This window comes from Lucilia sericata, unplaced genomic scaffold (genome assembly GCF_015586225.1).
Source record: "Lucilia sericata isolate MDLA Ls3-8-SP2 unplaced genomic scaffold, ASM1558622v1 Contig000402F_arrow, whole genome shotgun sequence".
In the NCBI taxonomy this organism is placed as follows: domain Eukaryota; kingdom Metazoa; phylum Arthropoda; class Insecta; order Diptera; family Calliphoridae; genus Lucilia; species Lucilia sericata.
Window position 1 is genome coordinate 159,509 of NW_023994420.1, and position 24,402 is coordinate 183,910.

Genomic DNA, 24,402 nt, shown 5'->3' on the forward strand with positions numbered 1-24,402 from the left:
AGTAGGAATCCGTTGTTACACGGATGGCTCTAAATTTGGATGACAAAGTGGGGCTGGGGTTCTATATTGAAGACCCAGAAACAGAAATATACCACCGTTTACCTGCCAGGCAGTAGTCCGAGCAATTACGGAATATGTAAATTGGATTAGAATAATTAAGGAGCTTACAGGGCTTAATATATATATACCGACAGCCAGAAGGACGCTATCAGGTGATAGAATTAAATCTAAGACTGTATTGGATTATAAGAAAGCTTTAACTGAATAGGTACTCTCCCAGAGGTAAGGCTTACATCATATAGGTACCAGGTCACTCTGGAGTAGTCGGCTACGAAAGAGCGAATGTAATAGTTTAAAAGGAAAGGGAGCTCGAGACAGTTAAACTGACAAACGCAAAACCAATCGACGCAACTAAAGCTGAATTAAAAATATGGATGAGAAAATCCCATAAGGCCTCTTGGGATAATGAAACGGTGGGTAGAATCACAAATAGCCTATGAGGTGACCCTGTTGAGAGCAAGAGGAGAAATCTCCTTAAAATGAGCAAGTCTGAAGGTAGTATGATGGTACGTATTCTAAGTGGACACACAGGATTACGAGCACATTTATACAAAACTTAACCTGCGGATTCAGATGAATGTAGAGCATGTGGAAAGGACAGTGAATCTTTCTTTGCCACTGTCAGGCATTCATCGAAGTTAGATCCAAGTATCTAGGAAGTGCTGTTATTCCGGAAATAACATTTCTCACTAACACTGATGGGAAAATTCTTAGGAACTACGTCCAGGAAACTGAATTTCTAAACATTGAAAATTAATACATTCACAACAGGCCCCATAGAGGCCTAGGTGTATTTCTTTGGATTAGATGATTCGTTGTATATACTATGACAACTGATTAATGTTTTATGAATATTAATAAATGTTTTGAACAATATTTTAATAAAATATTAAAATTTATTTCATATCTGATGCTGCTGCTGTTGCTCAAATAACAGATAACGAAAGTAAATAAGTACTTCGTAATTTAAAAAATATTTCTTAAACAAATATTTATCTTTAACTAAAAGATAAGAAAACTACATCTCAAGACTAAGAAAAAAAATTTAAATTTAGCATTAAATAAACATATGACGAAGAATTTCTTACATTATTTATTATCAAACAGCAACAAGTTTTCTACTTATAAGAATAAAATATGACGCAAATTTTTATATATTTTTCTTATAAATGATTTTATTATTTATATGAAAAAGACATGAGAGCTGTTTGCATTACTACTGCTGCAGCTGCATAAATTAAATGGAAATACAAACAAGTATAATAATATAACAATAAAACAATCAGTGATTTATAGTTGGCAATAAAATAAAAATGTATAAAAAGATACTCAGACACTCTACGCATACATTTATGTAAATTTATATTGTAAAGGTCAAGATCGATATATGCTTTTATGTATAAAATATATATAAAAAAGGGTAACAACTACAAGGAACATAAGACAAATTAGCATGTGAGTACATGAACAAACATGCATAATTTGTATAGACATCACTGCATGTTAAGATATAAGGAGTAAGAGAAAACAGAAAAGTAAAGCATAGTTTTAGGTACTTGCATACATTATGTGAGGTTTATAAAAATTGCTGAATAACTTTTAAACTACTGTTAAGATTGTTACAAAATTTGGTATATTTATGGAGGAAACTTTTTCATAATATATAAATATTTAAAAAGTTGAAAATTTTAAATAGGCACCATAATTTTAAACTCTTTAATAATCCCCCTTTCATCTCAGTTGACGTTCAAAAAATAAAATTCTCCTAAAACTTTATTTCATTACAATTTTTTTATAACATTTAACAAATTTTTTAACATACTTAATGAGCACAAACTAAACTACAATTGAAATCTAATGAGTTGGAAAAAGTGTCAAGTAATGTAAGATACAAAAGAAACGACAACAACAACAAGGAAAAAACAGTACACAAACACAATCAAGAAACAACATACTCACATACAAATATGTTAAGAGAAAAACATTAAATGCAAAACATTGCAATTATAAGATATTTTATATGTAAAAAATGTAAGAAAAATATGCATACTCACACATACATTATTAAGCATATTTGCATACATACGTATGTATGTTTTTATATTTTTGTACAGGTATTTTTTTCCTCTTTTTTAACAATCATTATAAACGGAAATTTTTGCAAAAAATAGTAGAAAAACGCAACAGTGTATTAAAATGAGAAAGAGCACAACTGTATAGGAAAAAGCATTTTATATAGATGGACTTTAATATACTCGGCATGCAATAAAATGTTGGTAACAAAAAAAAAAAAAAAGTAAATGTAAATGGAAAAATGCCATGGCAACAAACACTTAATGAACACACAACAACAACTGCAAAAAAATGCAAATACTGAGTCAAAAGTAAAGAGGCACGATAAATATAAGAGATTTTACACCAATGATCATAAAAATAGCTTAGAGTAATACAGTAGACTGTAGATAGTAAATTGTTTAGACTATAGTCTTGTCAATAGTCGAGTCTATAATCTAGTATAATCTGTAGATTACTTTATATTACAGTCTGATCTACAGTCTAGTCTATAGTCTGGTTGACAGAGTAGTCTGTTCTATATTCTAGTCAATAGTCCAGTCTGTAGTCTAGTATAGAGTATATAGTCTAGTCCAGGGGTCGGCAAACTTTGGAGTCTGAAGAGCCAAAATTTACAGTTTATTAAACATGGGTTTTAAAAGAGCCACAAAATTTTTGTTTATTAAAACATTACAAATACTTTATGAATTCACTTCAAAAACATATTTTTTGTTTAATTATCTACAAGACGATTCTGCAAGGAATCTTTCTTATAGATTTTTCACTTCAAAAACATATTTTTTGTTTAATTATCTATGCAGGGAATCTTATAGATTTTTGACTACAAACAATTTTAGAATTTTTATGGGTCATTCGAATGCGTTTTTTAACACTTGTTATATAAATATATAACAGTTTATTAGAGTGGAGCGACAGTGATATAATTAGGCAGCAATCGAGATAAAATTTTGAACAAGTTTTTTTATACAAACAAAAAATTTACTGTGATGTATTGCGGTCATTGAACCATAATTGACCAACCCCAATTCAGAAAATTACTCTAACGATCATAATTGACTTAACAGTAGCAGTATAGAGACGAAATTTGACATAAACAAGTTGTATAAGAACAAAAACACAAACAGGAACAAAAATCACTTTACCAAATTTGGTGACGATCGGCTCATAATTGATCCTACCCCCCAGGATCCAAAACTTCATTACCAAATTTTGTAAGGATAATACGCTTTCTGGTCCCTTATTTATAGCCAAAAATTTTATGTCAAAAATATATCAATCTTTCATAGATCACTGTCATTAAAACGTGCAATTTATAAAAATTTATAATTTTTTGCACCTTTTTATAGAAAGCGTGCAAAAAATATGAAATTCTTTAAAAAAAGATTAAAGTTTAAAGTTTTGAGATAGACTAAGTTTTTAGTATTTAACTGTATCAAAATTCTCCACATTATTAATTAATTACTATATTTTAAATTTCCAAACTTTTTTTTTTAATAAATAATTTTAATTCGAAAGACACGAAAATTTCGGAATGTATGATCATGATTTACCTCTTATCTAATGGCACCTCGTAGGATCACTGATATGATACCCCATTCGTTTATAGGGAACTTTTCAATTAACACTTTAAAGAATTAAACATTTTCTTACAATATTAACTTGTACATGGAACAAATTCAATGGGAGTGATAGGTTTGTATGGCTTTAGAAAGCTTGGATCAAACTTGTTGTTTAAAGTTTCAAAAATGACTCTAAATTTTCATTTGTTAGTTGGCTTTTTACCTAAATCTTCCAACTTGCTTTTAAACTTTGACAATTTTCCACAACACAAAGCTTTACTTTATAAATTGATCAACTGCATTTCTAGAGATCCAATACCAATTTCAAATGGCTCAATGAGGATTTATTCTCAAATGTACAATTGTAGGGGCAAATAAAAGCAAGGAAATGAGCGAAAAGCTAATTGTTTTGTTTTCTTTCTTTCTCACTCAAAAAGTATTTGTTTTTGTTTTGTTCATGTACAGAACGATTAAGCAAAGTTAAAAAGTTTTGTATATTGTTGAAACGTTTGCGAAGTGTTTTGTTAGTTTTAATACATTGCTCGTTAATCGATTCGGAAAGATTTTAAAATATTTTTTTATAAAATAAATAAAATGTGTGTATAAAACTAAAGAGCCACAGCTCCACATCCAAAGAGCCGCATTTGGCTCGCGAGCCATGGTTTGCCGACCCCTGGTCTAGTCTATACTCTAGTCTATAGTAAATGATCTAGTCTATACTCTAGTCTATAGTAAATGATCTAGTCTATGGTCTAATCAATAGTCTAGTCTATAGTTTAGTCTATAGTCTAGTCTATAGTCTAGTCTATAGTATAGTCTATAGTCTGGTCTATAGTCTAGCCTATAGTCTAGTCTATAGTCTAGTCTATAGTCTAGTCTATCTAGTCTATAGTCTAGTCTATAGTCTAGTCTATAGTCTAGTCTATAATCTAGTCTATAGTCTAGTCTATAGTCTAGTCTATAATTTAGTCTATAGTCTAGTCTAAAGTCTAGTCTATAGTTTAGTCTATAGTCTAGTCTATAGTCTAGTCTATAGTCTAGTCTAGAGTCTAGTCCTATAGTGTAGTCTATAGTGTAGTCCTATGTCTAGTCTATAGTGTAGTCTATAGTCTAGTCTATAGTCCTAGTCTATAGTCTAGTCTATAGTCTAGTCTATAGTCTAGTCTATAGTCTAGTCTATAAGTCTAGTCTATAGTCTAGTCTATAGTCTAGTCTATAGTCTATCTATAGTCTAGTCTATAGTCTAGTCTATAGTCTAGTCTATAGTCTAGTCTATAGTCTAGTCTATAGTCTAGTCTATAGTCGAGTCTATAGTCTAGTCTATAGTCTAGTCTAGTCTATAGTCTAGTCTATAGTCTAGTCTATAGTCTAGTCTATAGTCTAGTCTATAGTCTAGTCTATAGTCTAGTCTATAGTCTAGTCTATAGTCTAGTCTATAGTCTAGTCTATAGTCTAGTCTATAGTCTAGTCTATAGTCTAGTCTATAGTCTAGTCTATAGTCTAGTCTATAGTCTAGTCTATAGTCTAGTCTATAGTCTAGTCTATAGTCTAGTCTATAGTCTAGTCTATAGTCTAGTCTATAGTCTAGTCTATAGTCTAGTCTATAGTCTAGTCTATAGTCTAGTCTATAGTCTAGTCTATAGTCTAGTCTATAGTCTAGTCTATAGTCTAGTCTATAGTCTAGTCTATAGTCTAGTCTATAGTCTAGTCTATAGTCTAGTCTATAGTCTAGTCTAGTCTAGTCTATAGTCTAGTCTATAGTCTAGTCTATAGTCTAGTCTATAGTCTAGTCTATAGTCTAGTCTATAGTCTAGTCTATAGTCTATAGTCTAGTCTATAGTCTAGTCTATAGTCTAGTCTATAGTCTAGTCTATAGTCTAGTCTATAGTCTAGTCTATAGTCTAGTCTATAGTCTAGTCTATAGTCTAGTCTATAGTCTAGTCTATAGTCTAGTCTATAGTCTAGTCTATAGTCTAGTCTATAGTCTAGTCTATAGTCTAGTCTATAGTCTAGTCTATAGTCTAGTCTATAGTCTAGTCTATAGTCTAGTCTATAGTCTAGTCTATAGTCTAGTCTATAGTCTAGTCTATAGTCTAGTCTATAGTCTAGTCTATAGTCTAGTCTATAGTCTAGTCTAGTAGTCTAGTCTATAGTCTAGTCTATAGTCTAGTCTATAGTCTAGTCTATAGTCTAGTCTATAGTCTAGTCTATAGTCTAGTCTATAGTCTAGTCTATAGTCTAGTCTATAGTCTAGTCTATAGTCTAGTCTATAGTCTAGTCTATAGTCTAGTCTATAGTCTAGTCTATAGTCTAGTCTATAGTCTAGTCTATAGTCTAGTCTATAGTCTAGTCTATAGTCTAGTCTATAGTCTAGTCTATAGTCTAGTCTAGTCTAGTCTATAGTCTAGTCTATAGTCTAGTCTATAGTCTAGTCTATAGTCTAGTCTATAGTCTAGTCTATAGTCTAGCTATAGTCTATCTATAGTCTAGTCCTATAGTCTAGTCTATAGTCTAGTCTATAGTCCTAGTCTATAGTCTAGTCTATAGTCTAGTCTATAGTCTAGTCTATAGTCTAGTCCTATAGTCTAGTCTATAGTCTAGTCCTATAGTCTAGTCTATAGTCCTAGTCTATAGTCTAGTCTATAGTCTAGTCTATAGTCTAGTCTATAGTCTAGTCTATAGTCTAGTCTATAGTCTAGTCTATAGTCTAGCCTATAGTCCTAGTCTATAGTCTAGTCTATAGTCTAGTCTATAGTCTAGTCTATAGTCTAGTCTATAGTCTAGTCTATAGTCTAGTCCTATAGTCTAGTCTATAGTCTAGTCTATAGTCTAGTCGATAGTCTAGTCTATAGTCTAGTCTATAGTCTAGTCTATAGTCTAGTCTAGTCTAGTCTATAGTCTAGTCTATAGTCTAGTCTAAGTCTAGTCTATAGTCTAGTCTATAGTCTAGTCTATAGTCTAGTCTATAGTCTAGTCTATAGTCTAGTCTTTTTTTTTTTTTTTTTTTTAATGGGGTGCGGAATCTTCATAGATATGAATTATAATCCATTATGTGAGATTCAGCTATGTTTTGCGCCACGTACTCACTAAACCGCCTTCCCATCGTCAACAGCAAACCCGCGGAACTGCCTTTAGGTATTACGTCGCGGGATGGAAAGCAACTAAGGCTATCTCCAGATTTTCTCTATTTACTCTTTGTTCTTTGCGATTCTTTTCCTCCCTTTGAAGCAACATGTGAATTTCACTAGTCTATAGTCCTAGTCTATAGTCTAGTCTATAGTCTAGTCTATAGTCTAGTCTATAGTCTAGTCTATAGTTCTAGTCTAGTCTAGTCTATCTATAGTCTAGTCTATAGTCTAGTCTATAGTCTAGTCTATAGTCTAGTCTATAGTCTAGTCTATAGTCTAGTCTATAGTCTAGCCTATAGTCTAGTCTATAGTCTAGCCTATAGTCTAGTCTATAGTCTAGTCTATAGTCTAGTCTATAGTCTAGTCTATAGTCTAGTCTATAGTCTAGTCTATAGTCTAGTCTATAGTCTAGTCTATAGTCTAGTCTATAGTCTAGTCTATAGTCTAGTCTATAGTCTAGTCTATAGTCTAGTCTATAGTCTAGTCTATAGTCTAGTCTATAGTCTAGTCTATAGTCTAGTCTTTTTTTTTTTTTTTTTTTTAATGGGGTGCGGAATCTTCATAGATATGAATTATAATCCATTATGTGAGATTCAGCTATGTTTTGCGCCACGTACTCACTAAACCGCCTTCCCATCGTCAACAGCAAACCCCGCGGAACTGCCTTTAGGTATTACGTCGCGGGGATGGAAAGCAACTAAGCTATCTCCAGATTTTCTCTATTTACTCTTTGTTCTTTGCGATTCTTTTCCTCCCTTTGAAGCAACATGTGAATTTCACTAATGTAGTTTGCGATTAATTGCCATTTCTCTTCTGAAGTTAACATTACATCTGTTATATTTTCGGGCTTAATATCATGGCCTATAGCACGCTCTACTGCCAGCCTTTTTTCTGCAAATCTGCGGCATCTAAAGACTACATGCGGTGCATCTTCTAACTCCGAGCAGGTGGGACAATGAGGTGAATCATCACGTCCAAATTTATGCAGGTAGCATCTATAACCTCCATGTCCTGTCAGAAATTGTGTGAGGTTGTAGTTTACGTCTCCATGTTTGCGTTCTACCCATTTTTTAATTTGCGGAATGAGGCTGTAAGTCCAACGTCCTTTTTGGGTGTTTTCCCATCTACTTTGCCATTTTTGCATTGTTTCATTGCGTTCTAAGGTCTTCCTGTAGCGTATATTCTCCCCAACATTTCCTTCTTTCGCCGCGTGCAGTCTGTGTATCTCATCGGCTGATATATCAAGTGGGACGATTCCGGCAATTACGGATATTGCCTCTAGGGATATGGTTCTATAACCGCTACATACCCTAAGGCAGCTCTGTCGAAATAGGGACATTACATTTTTCCTCGATATACTCCTAATTGACTTCACCCATATAGGTGCCCCATATAATAAGATAGACATCGTTACTCTGGATAGTAATATCCTTCGGCTTTGCTTCGGGCCTCCAACATTTGGCATAATCCTGCTTAGCGCATTGTTAACGGCTGATGCTTTTTCACATATATATTCCATATGATTCTTAAAGTTAAGCCTTTCATCAATCATAACACCCAGGTATTTTATAGCAGTTACTGATTTAATATTTGCTGCACCCACTTTAATTTCTATAGTCTCCTTTTTCCTTCGGTTGCTTATAAGTACTGCTTCAGTTTTGTGATCTGCAAGTTCCAAACCTGTTTTCTTAAGCCACGTTTTTATGATCCGTATTGTTTCATTTGAATACATTTCAACTTCATCCAAGAAGCGTGCCCTTACTACTATCGCGATATCGTCAGCAAATCCAATGATACTCGATTCTTCAGGTATGTTTAGCTCTAGCACCTTGTTATACATTATATTCCACAGGAGAGGGCCTAAAACCGATCCTTGTGGAACTCCTGATGAAGTTTTGTAGTGTTGTACTCCAATATCAGTTTCGTAGCAGAGAGTTCTGTTTCTGAAGTAGTCACCGATTATATTGGTCAGGTAAGCTGGAACATCAAGATTTCTGAGTGATTCCATAATGTGATTCCATCCGGCACTGTTGAATGCATTCTTTATGTCTAGGGTAATGATCGCACAGTATTTTTTATGCATACCCTTTCCATATATAGCTGTTTCCGCCAGGGTTTTTACGGTATTAATGGCATCTATTGTTGAGCGAGCTTTTCGGAAGCCATACTGTCTTTCTGAGAGTCCACTTGCTCCTTCAACTGCTGGAAGTAGTCTGTTATATATAACCCGTTCCAGAACTTTGCCCATAGTATCCAACAAACAAATTGGTCTATAAGATGATGGCTCTCCGAGTGTTTTGTTTGGTTTTGGTATTAGGACCAGCTTTTGTTTTTTCCAAATAGTAGGAAATTTCCCTAATTGGAGGCAATTGTTAAGAATATTTGCGAACACCTGTGGTTTGTCTTTCATAGCGAGTTTTAATGCTCTGTTTGGTATTCCATCCAGGCCTGGAGCTTTTTTATCGCCAATTTTTGCACATATGTTTAATACTTCTTCCTCCGAGACTTCTTCTATAACGACTTCGGTATGTGTAGGCGTCTCCTGGCACGGTTGTCCTTTTGGGAAAAGTACTTCTACTATTTTCCCTAGTAGTTGGGGACATTTCACCTGAGAAGTTCGTTTTCCTTTTAGTCGCGACATTACTATTCTATATGCGCTTCCCCAGGTATTTGAGTCAACTTCTCTACATAACTGCCTAAAGCACTCTTGTTTACTTTTTTTGATAGCAATTTGGAGGTCTCGTCTGGCTGTCTGGTATGTATGTCGCCCGATATTTGATTCAAGTCTTGATCTTTTTCTTTGAAATATTCGTCTTGCTTTTAAACACTGTCGTCTGAGATCAGCGATTTCAGGGTTCCACCAGTAGTTTGGCTTCCTCTTATCAGACTGCCTTCTTCTTGGCATGGCGGCATCACATGCTTTTTTTAGAGCATCCATAACTATGGCTTCATCGATGTGAGCTATATCCTGCGGCAGAAGAGAATTTAGTTCTTCTAGAAACATTTCGGTATCAAGCTTATCTTGTGCCCATCCCTGAAAATGGGTTGATATCCTTGGGCTTTTCTGCGGGGTAATATCGTTACTTAGGGAAAATATTATAGCTTGGTGATCACTATGTGTATAGTGTTCACTCACCATCCATTTAAGATGTCTTGAAAGACAAGGACTTACGAAAGTTAAGTCAATAACTGAACCAGTTTCACCTCTTCGGAATGTTTGTGAATTTCCTGTATTAGCAAGCACTAAGTCAAGTTGACTAAAAGCTTCCAGGAGTATTCGGCCTCTTGTATTCGTTGAACTACAACCCCAATTAACTGCCCATGCATTGAAGTCTCCACCAATGATCTTTGGATTGTACTTTGCGGCATCCTCCACAAGTTTATCAATAAATGCTTCATATTCATTCAAAGGCACGTTTGGCGAAACATAACAGCTATAAAAGTAGATTCCTTCGATTTTTGCTCTTACGAATCCATTCTCCGGATTTCTCATTGACTCCTGGAATGTATAATTGCCACAAGTCCATAGTGCTGCTCTCCCTGTTTTGTCTTTCTCCCATATACTGCTGTATAAATCCTTATATTGTTCGCAAACTATCGCTATGCTTATGTTCATTTCTATAATTGTCTGGCTGAGAAGATCTTGAGCCGCTGCACAGTGGTTCAGGTTTAACTGTACAATATTCATCTTTTAAGTGAGGTAAGCGCCTTCCTAAACACCGGACATCTGCTACTACCGGCTATATGTCCGAATTCGTGGTCTTTATTGGCTACACAAAACATACATCTTGGTTCAGATGTGCAGTCTTTTGCAATGTGATTTGCCTCGCCACATTTACGACAGAGTTTGGATCTGTCAGAGCTGTTTTTACACCTACTAGCTATGTGTCCAAACTCCAGACACCTAAAACACCGCTGGAGTACGATGGGTTCTCGTACACGACAGACCGACCATCCAATTTTAAGTTTACCCATTTCCAAGGCTTTTTGGGCAAGTGCATCAGGCAGGCTAATTTTAGCTGTTTGTGTACCACCATAAGCTTTACGGATATTCTTTACAACACTCTCCTCTAAGGCTGGTGCGTTGAGTTGACCCATCAGTGCAGCACAAATATCCGCCTTTGTTGTAATCTCATCGAGATCCTTGCACTCTATTAACGTTTCGCTGATTTTAGTTCTTAATTCAGCCCGACCTTCAAGAGATTTACCAATAAGATCGTTAAGATCTGTAGTTTCACCATTATTGTAATTGTTGATTTCCAACAGCATTTCACCTTTTTGTGTGCGGCGAATCCGGCGCACGTTCTTCCCGAAGTCTTGGAGATTGGGGTCTGCTTTCATTTTTCGCAGAATATCTGCATAAGTGTTTTCACCTTTTGCCGAGATTACCATCGCGTTCGGCCTACTTTTATTTTGTTGCCTGTTCTTTTTCCGAGTCACCTTTAACCAGTTTGACGGCGGTGCAATATCACCAACAGTTTCTTTGGGTGCAGTCACTTCGGTATTCTCTCCGAGTTTTGAAGTCCTTTTCTTCATTTTCTTTGGCTTTGTTTTCGGAGATTCGTCACTTGGATCTCTGCTCCTTTTCCTGGCTTCCGAAGTCAACTTTTCTTGTTTAGGTGAGGTTTGCGGTGCCTGCTCCATTTTCTCCGCTGTTTCAGTTTGTCCAGCGTCAAGCTCCTCAAGCGCTCTATCGTAGGTGGCTTTCATAATACGAAGTTGTTCTTTTATATAAAGATGTACATTATTTTTCGGTTTGACAAACTTTATCAAAGATGAAATAAGTGTACCCAACTTCGTAATTGCCTCTTTCGATTTTTTATCTTCAGCGGCCGGTGTCGCCGCATCTACTCTATTGTTGTCGATAGAGTTATCGTTGTTATTATTGTTATTATTATTGTTGTTGTTACTCATTCTTTGTGGTCCCAACTCAAAGCCGCTATCTCCAATTGTTGTGCAGTTACTTTAAGATCCCATGGTTATCTTTGCAAGCAGGGAGGCCATGCAAGGGTTGACATAGAGTCCTTATGGGGCTCTATGCCAGAGCCAGATCAGTACAAATCGGGAAAAAGCATCCGAACCTGCACCGCCAACTAAATGGTGACAATTTTTGAACGTACTTTGAGACTTGCTAAGTTTTATTGGGACGGAGGCAACTGTAGCATTAACCTAAAAGCCATTTCCATAGAATATCACTTCTATGTACTCAGGTTCCAGAATACTACAGTTGTCAGCCCATTAGTTCATCGATTCCTAACCATTGTTCCAGAAATACCATAATTAAGACCGTACTGGGCTTGATCTTAATGCCTTTCGGCGGGGTCGTTATCGCCAAGCAGCTCCATTTCGGAGGACTAGGAACACCACGGAGTCGTCAGTCTCCTTTTTTACTCCTCTCTTGAGGGCATCCTTATGGCTGGATGCCTAATTAAAGGGCGGCATCCTCTCACCCTGTCACAGGACTTCGCAAGAGCACATGTAACCATTTTGGCACGCTCTCCATACCTGCCACAACTAGGGTCCGCGGGGACGTTACACCCGTTATCCTCTCCTGAGAATACCCTTGCGGTATCTATAGTCTAGTCTATAGTCTAGTCTATAGTCTAGTCTAGTCTAGTCTAGTCTATAGTCTAGTCTATAGTCTAGTAGCCTATAGTCTAGTCTATAGTCTAGTCTATAGTCTAGTCTATAGTCTAGTCTCTAGTAGTAGTCTATAGTCTAGTCTATAGTCTAGTCTATAGTCTAGTCTATAGTCTAGTCTATAGTCTAGTCTATAGTCTAGTCTATAGTCTAGTCTATAGTCTAGTCTATAGTCTAGTCTATAGTCTAGTCTATAGTCTAGTCTATAGTCTAGTCTATAGTCTAGTCTATAGTCTAGTCTATAGTCTAGTCTATAGTCTAGTCTATAGTCTAGTCTATAGTCTAGTCTATAGTCTAGCCCATAGTCTAGTCTATAGTCTAGTCTATAGTCTAGTCTATAGTCTAGTCTATAGTCTAGTCTATAGTCTAGTCTATAGTCTAGTCTATAGTCTAGTCTATAGTCTAGTCTATAGTCTAGTCTATAGTCTAGTCTATAGTCTAGTCTATAGTCTAGTCTATAGTCTAGTCTATAGTCTAGTCTATAGTCTAGTCTATAGTCTAGTCTATAGTCTAGTCTATAGTCTAGTCTATAGTCTAGTCTATAGTCTAGTCTATAGTCTAGTCTATAGTCTAGTCTATAGTCTAGTCTATAGTCTAGTCTATAGTCTAGTCTATAGTCTAGTCTATAGTCTAGTCTATAGTCTAGTCTATAGTCTAGTCTATAGTCTAGTCTATAGTCTAGTCTATAGTCTAGTCTATAGTCAGTCTATAGTCTAGTCTATAGTCTAGTCTATAGTCTAGTCTATAGTCTAGTCTATAGTCTAGTCTATACTCTAGTCTATAGTCTAGTCCTACTAGTCTAGCTAGTCTATAGTCGAGTCTATAGTCTAGTCTATAGTCTAGTCTATAGTCTAGTCTATAGTCTAGTCTATAGTCTAGTCTATAGTCTAGTCTATAGTCTAGTCTATAGTCTAGTCTATAGTCTAGTCTATAGTCTAGTCTATAGTCTAGTCTATAGTCTAGTCTATAGTCTAGTCTATAGTCTAGTCTATAGTCTAGCCTATAGTCTAGTCTATAGTCTAGTCTATAGTCTAGTCTATAGTCTAGTCTATAGTCTATCTATAGTCTAGTCTATAGTCTAGCTAGTCTATAGTCTAGTTCTATAGTCTAGTCTATAGTCTAGTCTATAGTCTAGTTCTATAGTCTAGTCTATACTCTAGTCTATAGTCTAGTCTATAGTCTAGTCTATAGTCTAGTCTATAGTCTAGTCTATAGTCTAGTCTATAGTCTAGTCTATAGTCTAGTCTATAGTCTAGTCTATAGTCTAGTCTATAGTCTAGTCTATAGTCTAGTCTATAGTCTAGTCTATAGTCTAGTCTATAGTCTAGTCTATAGTCTAGTCTATAGTCTAGTCTATAGTCTAGCCTATAGTCTAGTCTATAGTCTAGTCTATAGTCTAGTCTATAGTCTAGTCTATAGTCTAGTCTATAGTCTAGTCTATAGTCTAGTCTAGTCTATAGTCTAGTCTATAGTCTAGTCTATAGTCTAGTCTATAGTCTAGTCTATAGTCTAGTCTATAGTCTAGTCTATAGTCTAGTCTAGTCTATAGTCTAGTCTATAGTCTAGTCTATAGTCTAGTCTATAGTCTAGTCTATAGTCTAGTCTATAGTCTAGTCTATAGTCTAGTCTATAGTCTAGTCTATAGTCTAGTCTATAGTCTAGTCTATAGTCTAGTCTATAGTCGTCTATAGTCTAGTCTATAGTCTAGTCTATAGTCTAGTCTATAGTCTAGTCTATAGTCTAGTCTATAGTCTAGTCTATAGTCTAGTCTATAGTCTAGTCTATAGTCTAGTCTATAGTCTAGTCTATAGTCTAGTCTATAGTCTAGTCTATAGTCTAGTCTATAGTCTAGTCTATAGTCTAGTCTATAGTCTAGTCTATAGTCTAGTCTATAGTCTAGTCTATAGTCTAGTCTATAGTCTAGTCTATAGTCTAGTCTATAGTCTAGTCTATAGTCTAGTCTATAGTCTAGTCTATAGTCTAGTCTATAGTCTAGTCTATAGTCTAGTCTATAGTCTAGTCTATAGTCTAGTCTATAGTCTAGTCTATAGTCTAGTCTATAGTCTAGTCTATAGTCTAGTCTATAGTCTAGTCTATAGTCTAGTCTATAGTCTAGTCTATAGTCTAGTCTATAGTCTAGTCTATAGTCTAGTCTATAGTCTAGTCTATAGTCTAGTCTATAGTCTAGTCTATAGTCTAGTCTATAGTCTAGTCTATAGTCTAGTCTATAGTCTAGTCTATAGTCTAGTCTATAGTCTAGTCTATAGTCTAGTCTATAGTCTAGTCTATAGTCTAGTCTATAGTCTAGTCTATAGTCTAGTCTATACTCTAGTCTATAGTCTAGTCTATAGTCTAGTCTATAGTCTAGTCTATAGTCTAGTCTATAGTCTAGTCTATAGTCTAGTCTATAGTCTAGTCTATAGTCTAGTCTATAGTCTAGTCTATAGTCTAGTCTATAGTCTAGTCTATAGTCTAGTCTATAGTCTAGTCTATAGTCTAGTCTATAGTCTAGTCTATAGTCTAGCCTATAGTCTAGTCTATAGTCTAGTCTATAGTCTAGTCTATAGTCTAGTCTATAGTCTAGTCTATAGTCTAGTCTATAGTCTAGTCTATAGTCTAGTCTATAGTCCAGTCTATAGTCTAGTCTATAGTCTAGTCTATAGTCTAGTCTATAGTCTAGTCTATAGTCTAGTCTATAGTCTAGTCTATAGTCTAGTCTATAGTCTAGTCTAGTCTATAGTCTAGTCTATAGTCTAGTCTATAGTCTAGTCTATAGTCTAGTCTATAGTCTAGTCTATAGTGTAGTCTATAGTCTAGTCTATAGTCTGGTCTATAGTGTAGTCTATAGTCTAGTCTATAGTCTACTCTATAGTCTAGTCCTTCCTACCAAAAAAAATCTAATGAACTATTTAATAACATATTCTACTTAATTTGTCTTCACTGTATTCATAAACGTTCCGTTAAAATATAAAGTATAAAGCGCAAGAAACAGGATAAACACAAAGGAAATACTGAAAAAAACTAAACAAGTCAATAAGGAAGGAAATATAATAGAAATTAATCCACACACATAGACACTATATCAAAGGATAAAAAAAAGTCAACAACAAAAACAAAATAAACAAGACCAGCAAAAAATTAAAACTAAGAAATACAACAAAACAAAAACAATCACAAACAGAGAAGAGCATATAAAAACATCTTACATAGAGAGATAGAAAAACATGAATAAATAGATGAAAAGAAATAATAAATCACAAACAAATTAAAATAGAAAAACATGATTAAAAACAAAAAATACGAAAGAAATCAAAAGAAAAACAAAAACATTTTCCGGTTAAAGCATTTAGCATGCTCTCGTTTAAGACAAGCAAGAAATTATAGCAAAGTATTTAGTAAAGAGCATAGATATGGAAAATAAAAGAGACTAAAACAACAGTATCAATTAAGAGCTTTTTCTAAAAATATGAGCATGTGCATAAAAGAATGACTAAATAAAAAGTAATCAGCAATAAATGACGTTTATAATAAGAAAAATCTTTAAATTTAAATACAGAAAATATAAAAAATACCGTAAAATATTATCCCTCTTACAAATACTCTTAAAAACGCACATGCAACTGTCTCGTAGTATACAGACATTCCTTTAAGTCTTTAAAACTAAATTGTCCTTAGGTCCTTGTATAAGAACATATAGAAAAAGAGAAATTAAGAAACACAGTAAGAGTAAAATAAAAGTACTTTAACGGTTTTATAAAACTCTATTTAAAAAGCATAATGATACCTGTGTTTATGTTAGTGTGTAAATGTTTTTGCAATGTAGTAGTTATTTCAACAAAATTAATGACGTTGCATTAGATAACAACAACAAATAACAGTAATAAAAACAATAACATCAAAAAATCTATGCCGTATACAGTTGCTATCATTGTTGTTGTTGATGACAACTACTTTTGGAAAATTTAAAAAAAATATGGAAAAAAACATGTGAAGGAAAAAAAATTTATACAAAAATGACAACAACAATTACATGAAAAATGTTTTTGTTGTGTTGCGGTTTGTTTTTCGCAGAACAATGTAAAGGCATGCATTAAATTTTTAAAAACATACAGACACAGTAACTGGATGATTATGTATTCAGAGTAGCAGGACACCTAGAAAAGCAGACACAATCCCAAAAAAAAATCCAAGGATAACAGCACACAGCAGACTATAAATTAGACTAAAGACTATAGATTAGATCGTAGATTAGATTATAGATTAGATTAAAGATTAGACAATAGACCAGATTATAGACTAGACTATAGAATATACTACAGACTAGACTACAGACTTGGTCATAGACTAGACTCGACTACACACAAGACTGTAAACTAGACTACATACTAGACTATAAACTAGCCTATAGACTAAACTATAGACTTCACTATAGACAATACTGTAGACAAGATTATAGACAAGACTATAGACTATACTATAGACTATACTATAGACTAGACTATAGACTAGACTATAGACTAGACTATAGACTAGACTATAGACTAAACTATAGACTAGACTATAGACTAGACTATAGACTAGACTATAGACTAGACTATAGACTAGACTATAGACTAGACTATAGACTAGACTATAGACTAGACTATAGACTAGACTATAGACTAGACTATAGACTAGACTATAGACTAGACTATAGACTAGACTATAGACTAGACTATAGACTAGACTATAGACTAGACTATAGACTAGACTATAGACTAGACTATAGACTAGACTATAGACTAGACTATAGACTAGACTATAGACTAGACTATAGACTAGACTATAGACTAGACTATAGACTAGACTATAGACTAGACTATAGACTAGACTATAGACTAGACTATGGACTAGACTATAGACTAGACTATAGACTAGACTATAGACTAAACTATAGACTAGACCAACGGTTCCCAAAAGGGGGTCCGCGGACCCCTAGTGGTCCGTAGCAAAATCCTAGGGGGTCCGCGAAGACGAACGAAAAAAATCATGAATAAAAAATATTCCCTATTTGTTAGAAAATATTAAAAATATCTCCAAATTTTTCATAAATACTAAAATACACAATTTTTATTCAATAATCCCAGATTTGTTGGTGACTTTTTTTTCGGTCGTTTATCAGGATGAAGCTAGGCCCTACAAATTTATTGTTTCACTTTTATAAAGTAAAGTATTACGTGATTTGTAATTTTTATAAATGTATATGTATCGAAATAAATGTTTTTATATCAGACGGATAATGATTTGCCTTAGAATTAAATACTGATACTGGTATCCCGGAATATGAAGTTAGGTCACATTTCATAATATTTTTTTAAATTGTAAGCAAAAGTGTTAATCTAGTTAATTTTAAATATATGTAAATATTCCAATTCCGACGTGATACACAGATTTTAACTTCATTTTGTTGTCCAATATTATTAAATCAACATCAGAAAATTCATAGCGTTTTGCGTAAATAGTCAAAACCACGCAGTAAAATAATTCGTAGGTATTTTAAAATTCGAATTTAAGATCCAAATTCACAGTACATTCGCAAAGAGTTCAGGTCATATTTTATGTGGGTAACGCATTACGCAACAACATCGAAGAAGTCTAACTTTCACATATTTTCCCGAAAACTTAACTTACATACTCAGCTCACTCCTATGCAATCGCAAAAAAATTTAGAAACATGACTCTTTGAGCACATGTCGACAATACTTGATAAAGAAACCTTTTCGCTTCCTTGGCGAGAAATGAACATGAAAGCTCTCACGATCATAAAATTAAACATCATGTTAGAAGTCATTTTATATTTAAAACCATGCAATTGAAAACATCTCCGAAATACTAAATATTCTCAATGTACGGGAATATTTTATAGGGTTTATGGACCAGGACTAAGACAATTTTCGGATGAACAATTATTTATAACAATAAGATATCAAAATATGTATGGGGGTCCGTGAAATTAAATAAATTTCTCAAGGGGTCCGAGAAGTAAAAAACGGTGGGAACCGCTGGACTAGACTATAGACTAGACTATAGACTAGACTATAGACTAGACTATAGACTAGACTATAGACTAGACTATAGACTAGACTATAGACTAGAGTATATACTAGACTATAGACTAGACTATAGAATAGACTATAGAATAGAATATAGACTAGACTATAGACTAGACTATAGAATAGACTATAGAATAGACTATAGATTATTGACTAGACTATAGACTAGACCGATCTATAGTCAAGACTATATACCGATCCATGGTCAGGACCATAGACTGATCTATAGTCAAGGCTATAGACTGATCTATTGTCAAGGCTATAGACTGATCTATTGTCAAGGCTATAGACTAATCTATAGTCAAGACTATAGACTGGTCTATAATCAAAACTATAGACTGATTTATAGTCAAGACTATACACTGGTCAATAGACTGATCTATAGTCAAGACTATATGACTGATCTGTAGTCAAGACTATAGACTGATCTATGTATATTCAAGACTATAGCCTGATCTATGTATATTCAACACTATAGACTGATCTATAGTCAACACTATAGACCAATCTATAGTCAGTTCTATAGCCTGATCTATAATCAAGACTATGACTGATCTATAGTCAAGACTATGACTGATCTATAGTTAAGACTATAGGCTGATCTATAGTCAATACTATGGACTCATCAATAGTCAGGACTATAGGCTGAGCTATGGTCAAGACTATAGACTGATATACATATATCAGTCATGTCAATATTATAGACTGATATATAGTCTAGTCAAATGACTAAAGACTAGATTATGGACTAGTCTATAATATAATTCTGTAATTTTTTGGATGTACACCCCTTATATAATATGCATGACAAAACACGTCATACATAAATCTTTTCTATGAGGGTAAACTTAAAAGGCTTATTTTTAAAATATTCATAATAAAAAGCAAAATTTTGAAATGTTTATATGATGTTCAAATAGAGTCCTATGATGCTATGATTGTCAGAAGGATTTTTAAAGCTGACTTTAAATAAAATTCAGTCTAATACGTTTTCATCAACATGAAAATCCTTCAAAATACCAGCCAGTTCTAAGCTGATTTAAAACGACTTTTTAGTCGTTTATTTTCTTTGTCTGCTTAGAAATAGGGAAATTTTAACAAAATTTGGACATGCACACATGTATTTATGCTTGTATGTAGTAGAGGTGTAGGCGTATAGTTAAAATGTTTTCTATGCATGTCTTGTTTTTTATGAAAATATTTTTGCATGCTTGTTTTTTTTTAGTTTTTGTTTATAAGAAATTACACAACACAGACATAATTTACCACAGAATGGAACACTTTGGTCTTGGAAAAATTTAATAATAGAGGAAATACATTCAACAATATAATAATAGGAGCATTTATATTTTCGAAGCTCGGTGTAGTTTTAATTACTGTAAGTTATGTAAAAACAAATACTGAGTGAAAAATTTCATAAAAGTATTATTTCTAAGATAAGTTGCTATAATTTGCCTTTAAGTTTTAAGTAGATCGTTATGCTGAATTTTTATATATTTTTGATTAGCTGTACTTTTGTTAATTAATTTTTTTTTTTTACATACAAACTTTTTCTGTTAATTTTATTTTGTTCTGCTTAATTAAAACTCATATTTTGCTGGTCCAAAGAGAGCAAACAGTAGTTAAATCTAAAGAAAAATGGTATTCAGTTTTTGGTCGCTTTTTGGGGTGGTGGAGGTGTGTGTGTGTGAGGAAAAGAATACATTGAATTGTTGCAACAGCATGGACGGAAATTCAAAAGATTTCTTTTCTCGTGTACAGGATGAAAAAAAAGAACAAGGAAAACTTTAGCTAGTAAATACTTAATAGTTATATAAAGAATTTTTTGCAATAAAATGTTATAAAATTAAAATATGTAATTAATTCTTTAAACAAAATAAGTGGACTTGAAGCAAGGTGGCTTTAAAATTATTGATAACTAGTGTCTAAAGAATTTTAATACATTTTTCCAGTTACATAACGCTTTCTTCCATAGTCTTGACTATAGATCAGTCTATAGCCTCGACTATAGATCAGACTATAGTCTTGAATATAGATCAGTCTATAGTCTTGACTATAGATTGGTTTATAGACTTGACTGTATATCAGTCTATGGTCTTGACTACAGAGCAGTGTATGGTCTTCACTTTAGATCAATCTTCTATAGTCCCAACTATAGATCAATCTATAGTCCCAACTATAGATCAGTCTATAGTCCATAGACTTGAATATATATCAGTCTATAGACTTGATTATAGATCACTCTATAGTATTGAGCATAGATAAGTCTATAGTCTTGAATATAGATTAGTCTATAGTATTAACTATAGATCAGTCAATAGTCTTGACTATAGATCAGACTATAGTTTTAACTATAGTTTTAGATTATTCCATTGTCTTGACTATAGATTAGTCCATAGTCTTGACTATAGATCAGTCTATAGTCTTGACTATGGTTCAGTCTATAGTCCTAACTACAGATCAGTCTATAGTTTTTAATTCTAATCTTTACTGTAGATCAGTCTATAATCTTGATTATAGATCAGTCTATAGTCTTGAATATAGATTAGTCCATAGCCTTGACTATAGATCACTCCATAGGCTTGACTATAGATCACTCTATAGTCTTGACTATAAATCAGTCTATTATCTTGAGTACAGATTAGTCTTTAGTCTTGACTATAGATCAGTCTATAGTCTTGACTATAAATCAGTCTATAGCCTTGACTATAGATCAGTATATAGACTTGACTATAGGTCATACTATAGATCAATCTATAGTTTTGACTATAGACTAATCTATAGCCTTGACTATCGCCTTGATTAGAGATCAGCTTTTAGCCCCAACTATAGATAAGTCTATAGCCTTAAGTCTATAGTCCCAACTATAGATCAATCTATAGTCCCAACTATAGATCAGTCTATAGTCCCACCAATTGATCAGTTTATAGTCTTAAGTATAGATCAGTCCATAGACTTGACCATACATCAGTCTATAGACTTGACTATAGATCACTTTATAGTATTGAGTATAGATAAGTCTATAGTCTTGAATATAGATAAGTCTATAGTATAAACTATAGATCAGTCAATAGTCTTGACTATAGATCAGACTATAGTTTTAACTATAGTTTTATATTAGTCCATAGTCTTGACTATAGATTAGTCCATAGTCTTGACTATAGATCAGTCTATAGTCTTGACTATAGATCAGTCTATAGTCCTAACTACAGATCAGTCTATAGTCTTGAATTATAGTCTTTACTGTAGATCAGTCTATAGTCTTGATTATATCAGTCTATAGTCTTGAATATAGATTAGTCCATAGCCTTGACTATAGATCACTCCATAGGCTTGACTATAGATCACTCTATAGTCTTGACTATAAATCAGTCTATTATCTTGAGTACAGATTAGTCTTTAGTCTTGACTATAGATCAGTCTATAGTCTTGACTATAGATCAGTCTATAGCCTTGACTATAGATCAGTATATAGACTTGACTATAGGTCATACCATAGATCAATCTTGACTATAGATCAATCTATAGTCTTGACTATAGACTAATCTATAGCCTTGACTATAGCCTTGATTAGAGATTAGCCTTTAGCCCCGACTATAGATAAGTCTATAGCCTTGACTGTAGTCTATTTTTAAGTCTGAATTAAAAAAAAAAACTGTATAGTTTTATTAAAATTTTGAACTTTCATTAGACTGTAATTTGCACTAAAATTACTTTATTTTACGAAAAATTCTATTTTTTTTTTTTTTTTTTTTTTGTAAAAATTTGGAATCTTGTAAATTTAAATAAAATTTCGGACTTCAACAAAATTTAGTTTTTTAAAAAAAATTTCAGTAAAATTTCTAATTTTCTGCAAAAATTTCTTGAACAATTTTTAAATTTAGGTTTAAATTTTTTTGTGGAGATAATCTTTTTGGCAAATAAATAAAAATTAATATCTATAAAAAAATAATGTATAAAAAAAAGTGAACACACCTACCAAACAACACACAAAACAACTCACATTTTACCTCTACAGCCTGAGACTATGCTATATATTTATAACACGAAATATTGCTAAGAGTGAGATAATAAAAAACGACAGAAAAAGTAAAAATTTAAAAATATATCTTAATATATATAAAAAAAACCCAACTTGTAAAGAGATTTAAATAAATTTCTGTTAACAAGCCACAGACAACAAAAAGAATAAAGAACAAAACAACAACACACAGCAACAAAAATATAAATAAATACAAAAAATACTATAAAAGAGAAAAATCTAAATGTAAAACAAGAAACCACTAACACTGCACAGCAGCCACTATCTACCACTATCTATGGCTTGCTACTCATATTTAGATTGCAGCCTGAATTTCTTTTCTATTTTTCTATTATTTTTTGTTTTTGTTTTTAAGTTACAATTTGATTACAGTTAAGAATAAAGTTCAGGGATTAAGTTGTTGTTAAGTGAACGCATTCAAAAGCCTTAATAATAGACTTCACTCTCTAGCTGGCGTTAGAAATGAGTCAATATTTACTTGGAAAATATTTAAAAATTCTAGCAGAAACACACAACTACAAGGAATATGTATATAATATAAAACCACATTATCTAAGGAGAAGAAAATTGAATATAAGGGTATTATTTTTGCAGTAAAAATGAACTTTAAGTTTATAAAATTTTAATATTAAATAAGAAAATCCTTAAAGTAGGCAAAATGATAAATAAGGGATTTAGCATTATGCTAAAAGATTTAAATATAGAATATTAAGTTTAAGATAAGTTGCTTGTTTTTGTATATTAACTTAATGACAAGAATTAACAACACATAATATGATTAATTTTTGCTCCTAAGAATATGCAGAAAATAATTTTCCTAAAAGTATGCACATTTGAAATACATTTCTACATGAGCTTTATGAAAGAAATTTAAAATAAAAGATTTTCTTAAATTCACTATAAATCCGATATTTTAATGAAAATATCATATAAAATTAGAAAACAGAATTTCAATAAATACTTACAATAAATTTATTCGGGTTTAAAAGACAATTTCATTGACAATAACGAAAACTTACCTAAAAATAGAAAAAAATAGAAAATTTATATTAAAGAAATAGAAATAGTCACTTTTATGTCTTAGAAAGATATTAAATAATAAGTTAAATGATTAATTGTTCGAATAGCATTATATAACGAATATAATAATATAATGTTATGAAACATAAACATTCGATTTTGTTGTTGTTTTTATCTAAAAATTTTAGAAGCCACAAACTAGATTTTTCCAGACCATTTTACAAGAAACTGTACTCAAAGAAGGGAAAATTATTAAAATTTTTGTGGAGAATTCGAAATCTTTTTTAATTCAGGATCAGTTCTAGTTTAGTTCTATTTCAGTTCTAGTTCAGTTCAAGTTCAGTTCAAGTTCAGTTCAAGTTCAGTTCAAGTTCAGTTCTAGTTCAGTTCTAGTTCAGTTCTAGTTCAGTTCTAGTTCAGTTCTAGTTTTGTTCTAGTTCTGTTCTAGTTCAGTTCTAGTTCAGTTCTAGTTCAGTTCTAGTTCAGTTCTAGTTCAGTTCTAGTTCTAGTTCAGTTCTAGTTCAGTTCTAGTTCAGTTCTAGTTCAGTTCTAGTTCAGTTCTAGTTCAGTTCTAGTTCAGTTCTAGTTCAGTTCTAGTTCAGTTCTAGTTCAGTTCTAGTTCAGTTCTAGTTCAGTTCTAGTTCAGTTCTAGTTCAGTTCTAGTTCAGTTCTAGTTCAGTTCTAGTTGCAGTTCTAGTTCAGTTCTAGTTCAGTTCTAGTTCAGTTCTAGTTCAGTTCTAGTTCAGTTCTAGTTCAGTTCTAGTTCAGTTCTAGTTCAGTTCTAGTTC

At 32.9% G+C, this 24,402-nt stretch overlaps 1 protein-coding gene across 2 annotated transcripts in view; it reads right to left on the bottom strand.

Annotated features, from left to right (window-relative positions):
• Window positions 1-24,402, bottom strand: part of LOC119604547 (myb-like protein I) — a 178,182-nt gene that overhangs the window by 61,568 nt on the left and 92,212 nt on the right. Inside the window, exon 5 of one of the 2 annotated variants that reach the window (XM_037957222.1) lies at window positions 23,552-23,613. The exons of the other annotated variant lie outside the window; for it this stretch is intronic. Within the exon in view, the coding sequence (XP_037813150.1) occupies window positions 23,567-23,613 (47 nt within the window). The 3' untranslated portion in view covers window positions 23,552-23,566. Of the gene's footprint in view, window positions 1-23,551; window positions 23,614-24,402 lie in introns of those variants that run through there. 2 annotated transcript variants of the gene reach the window in all.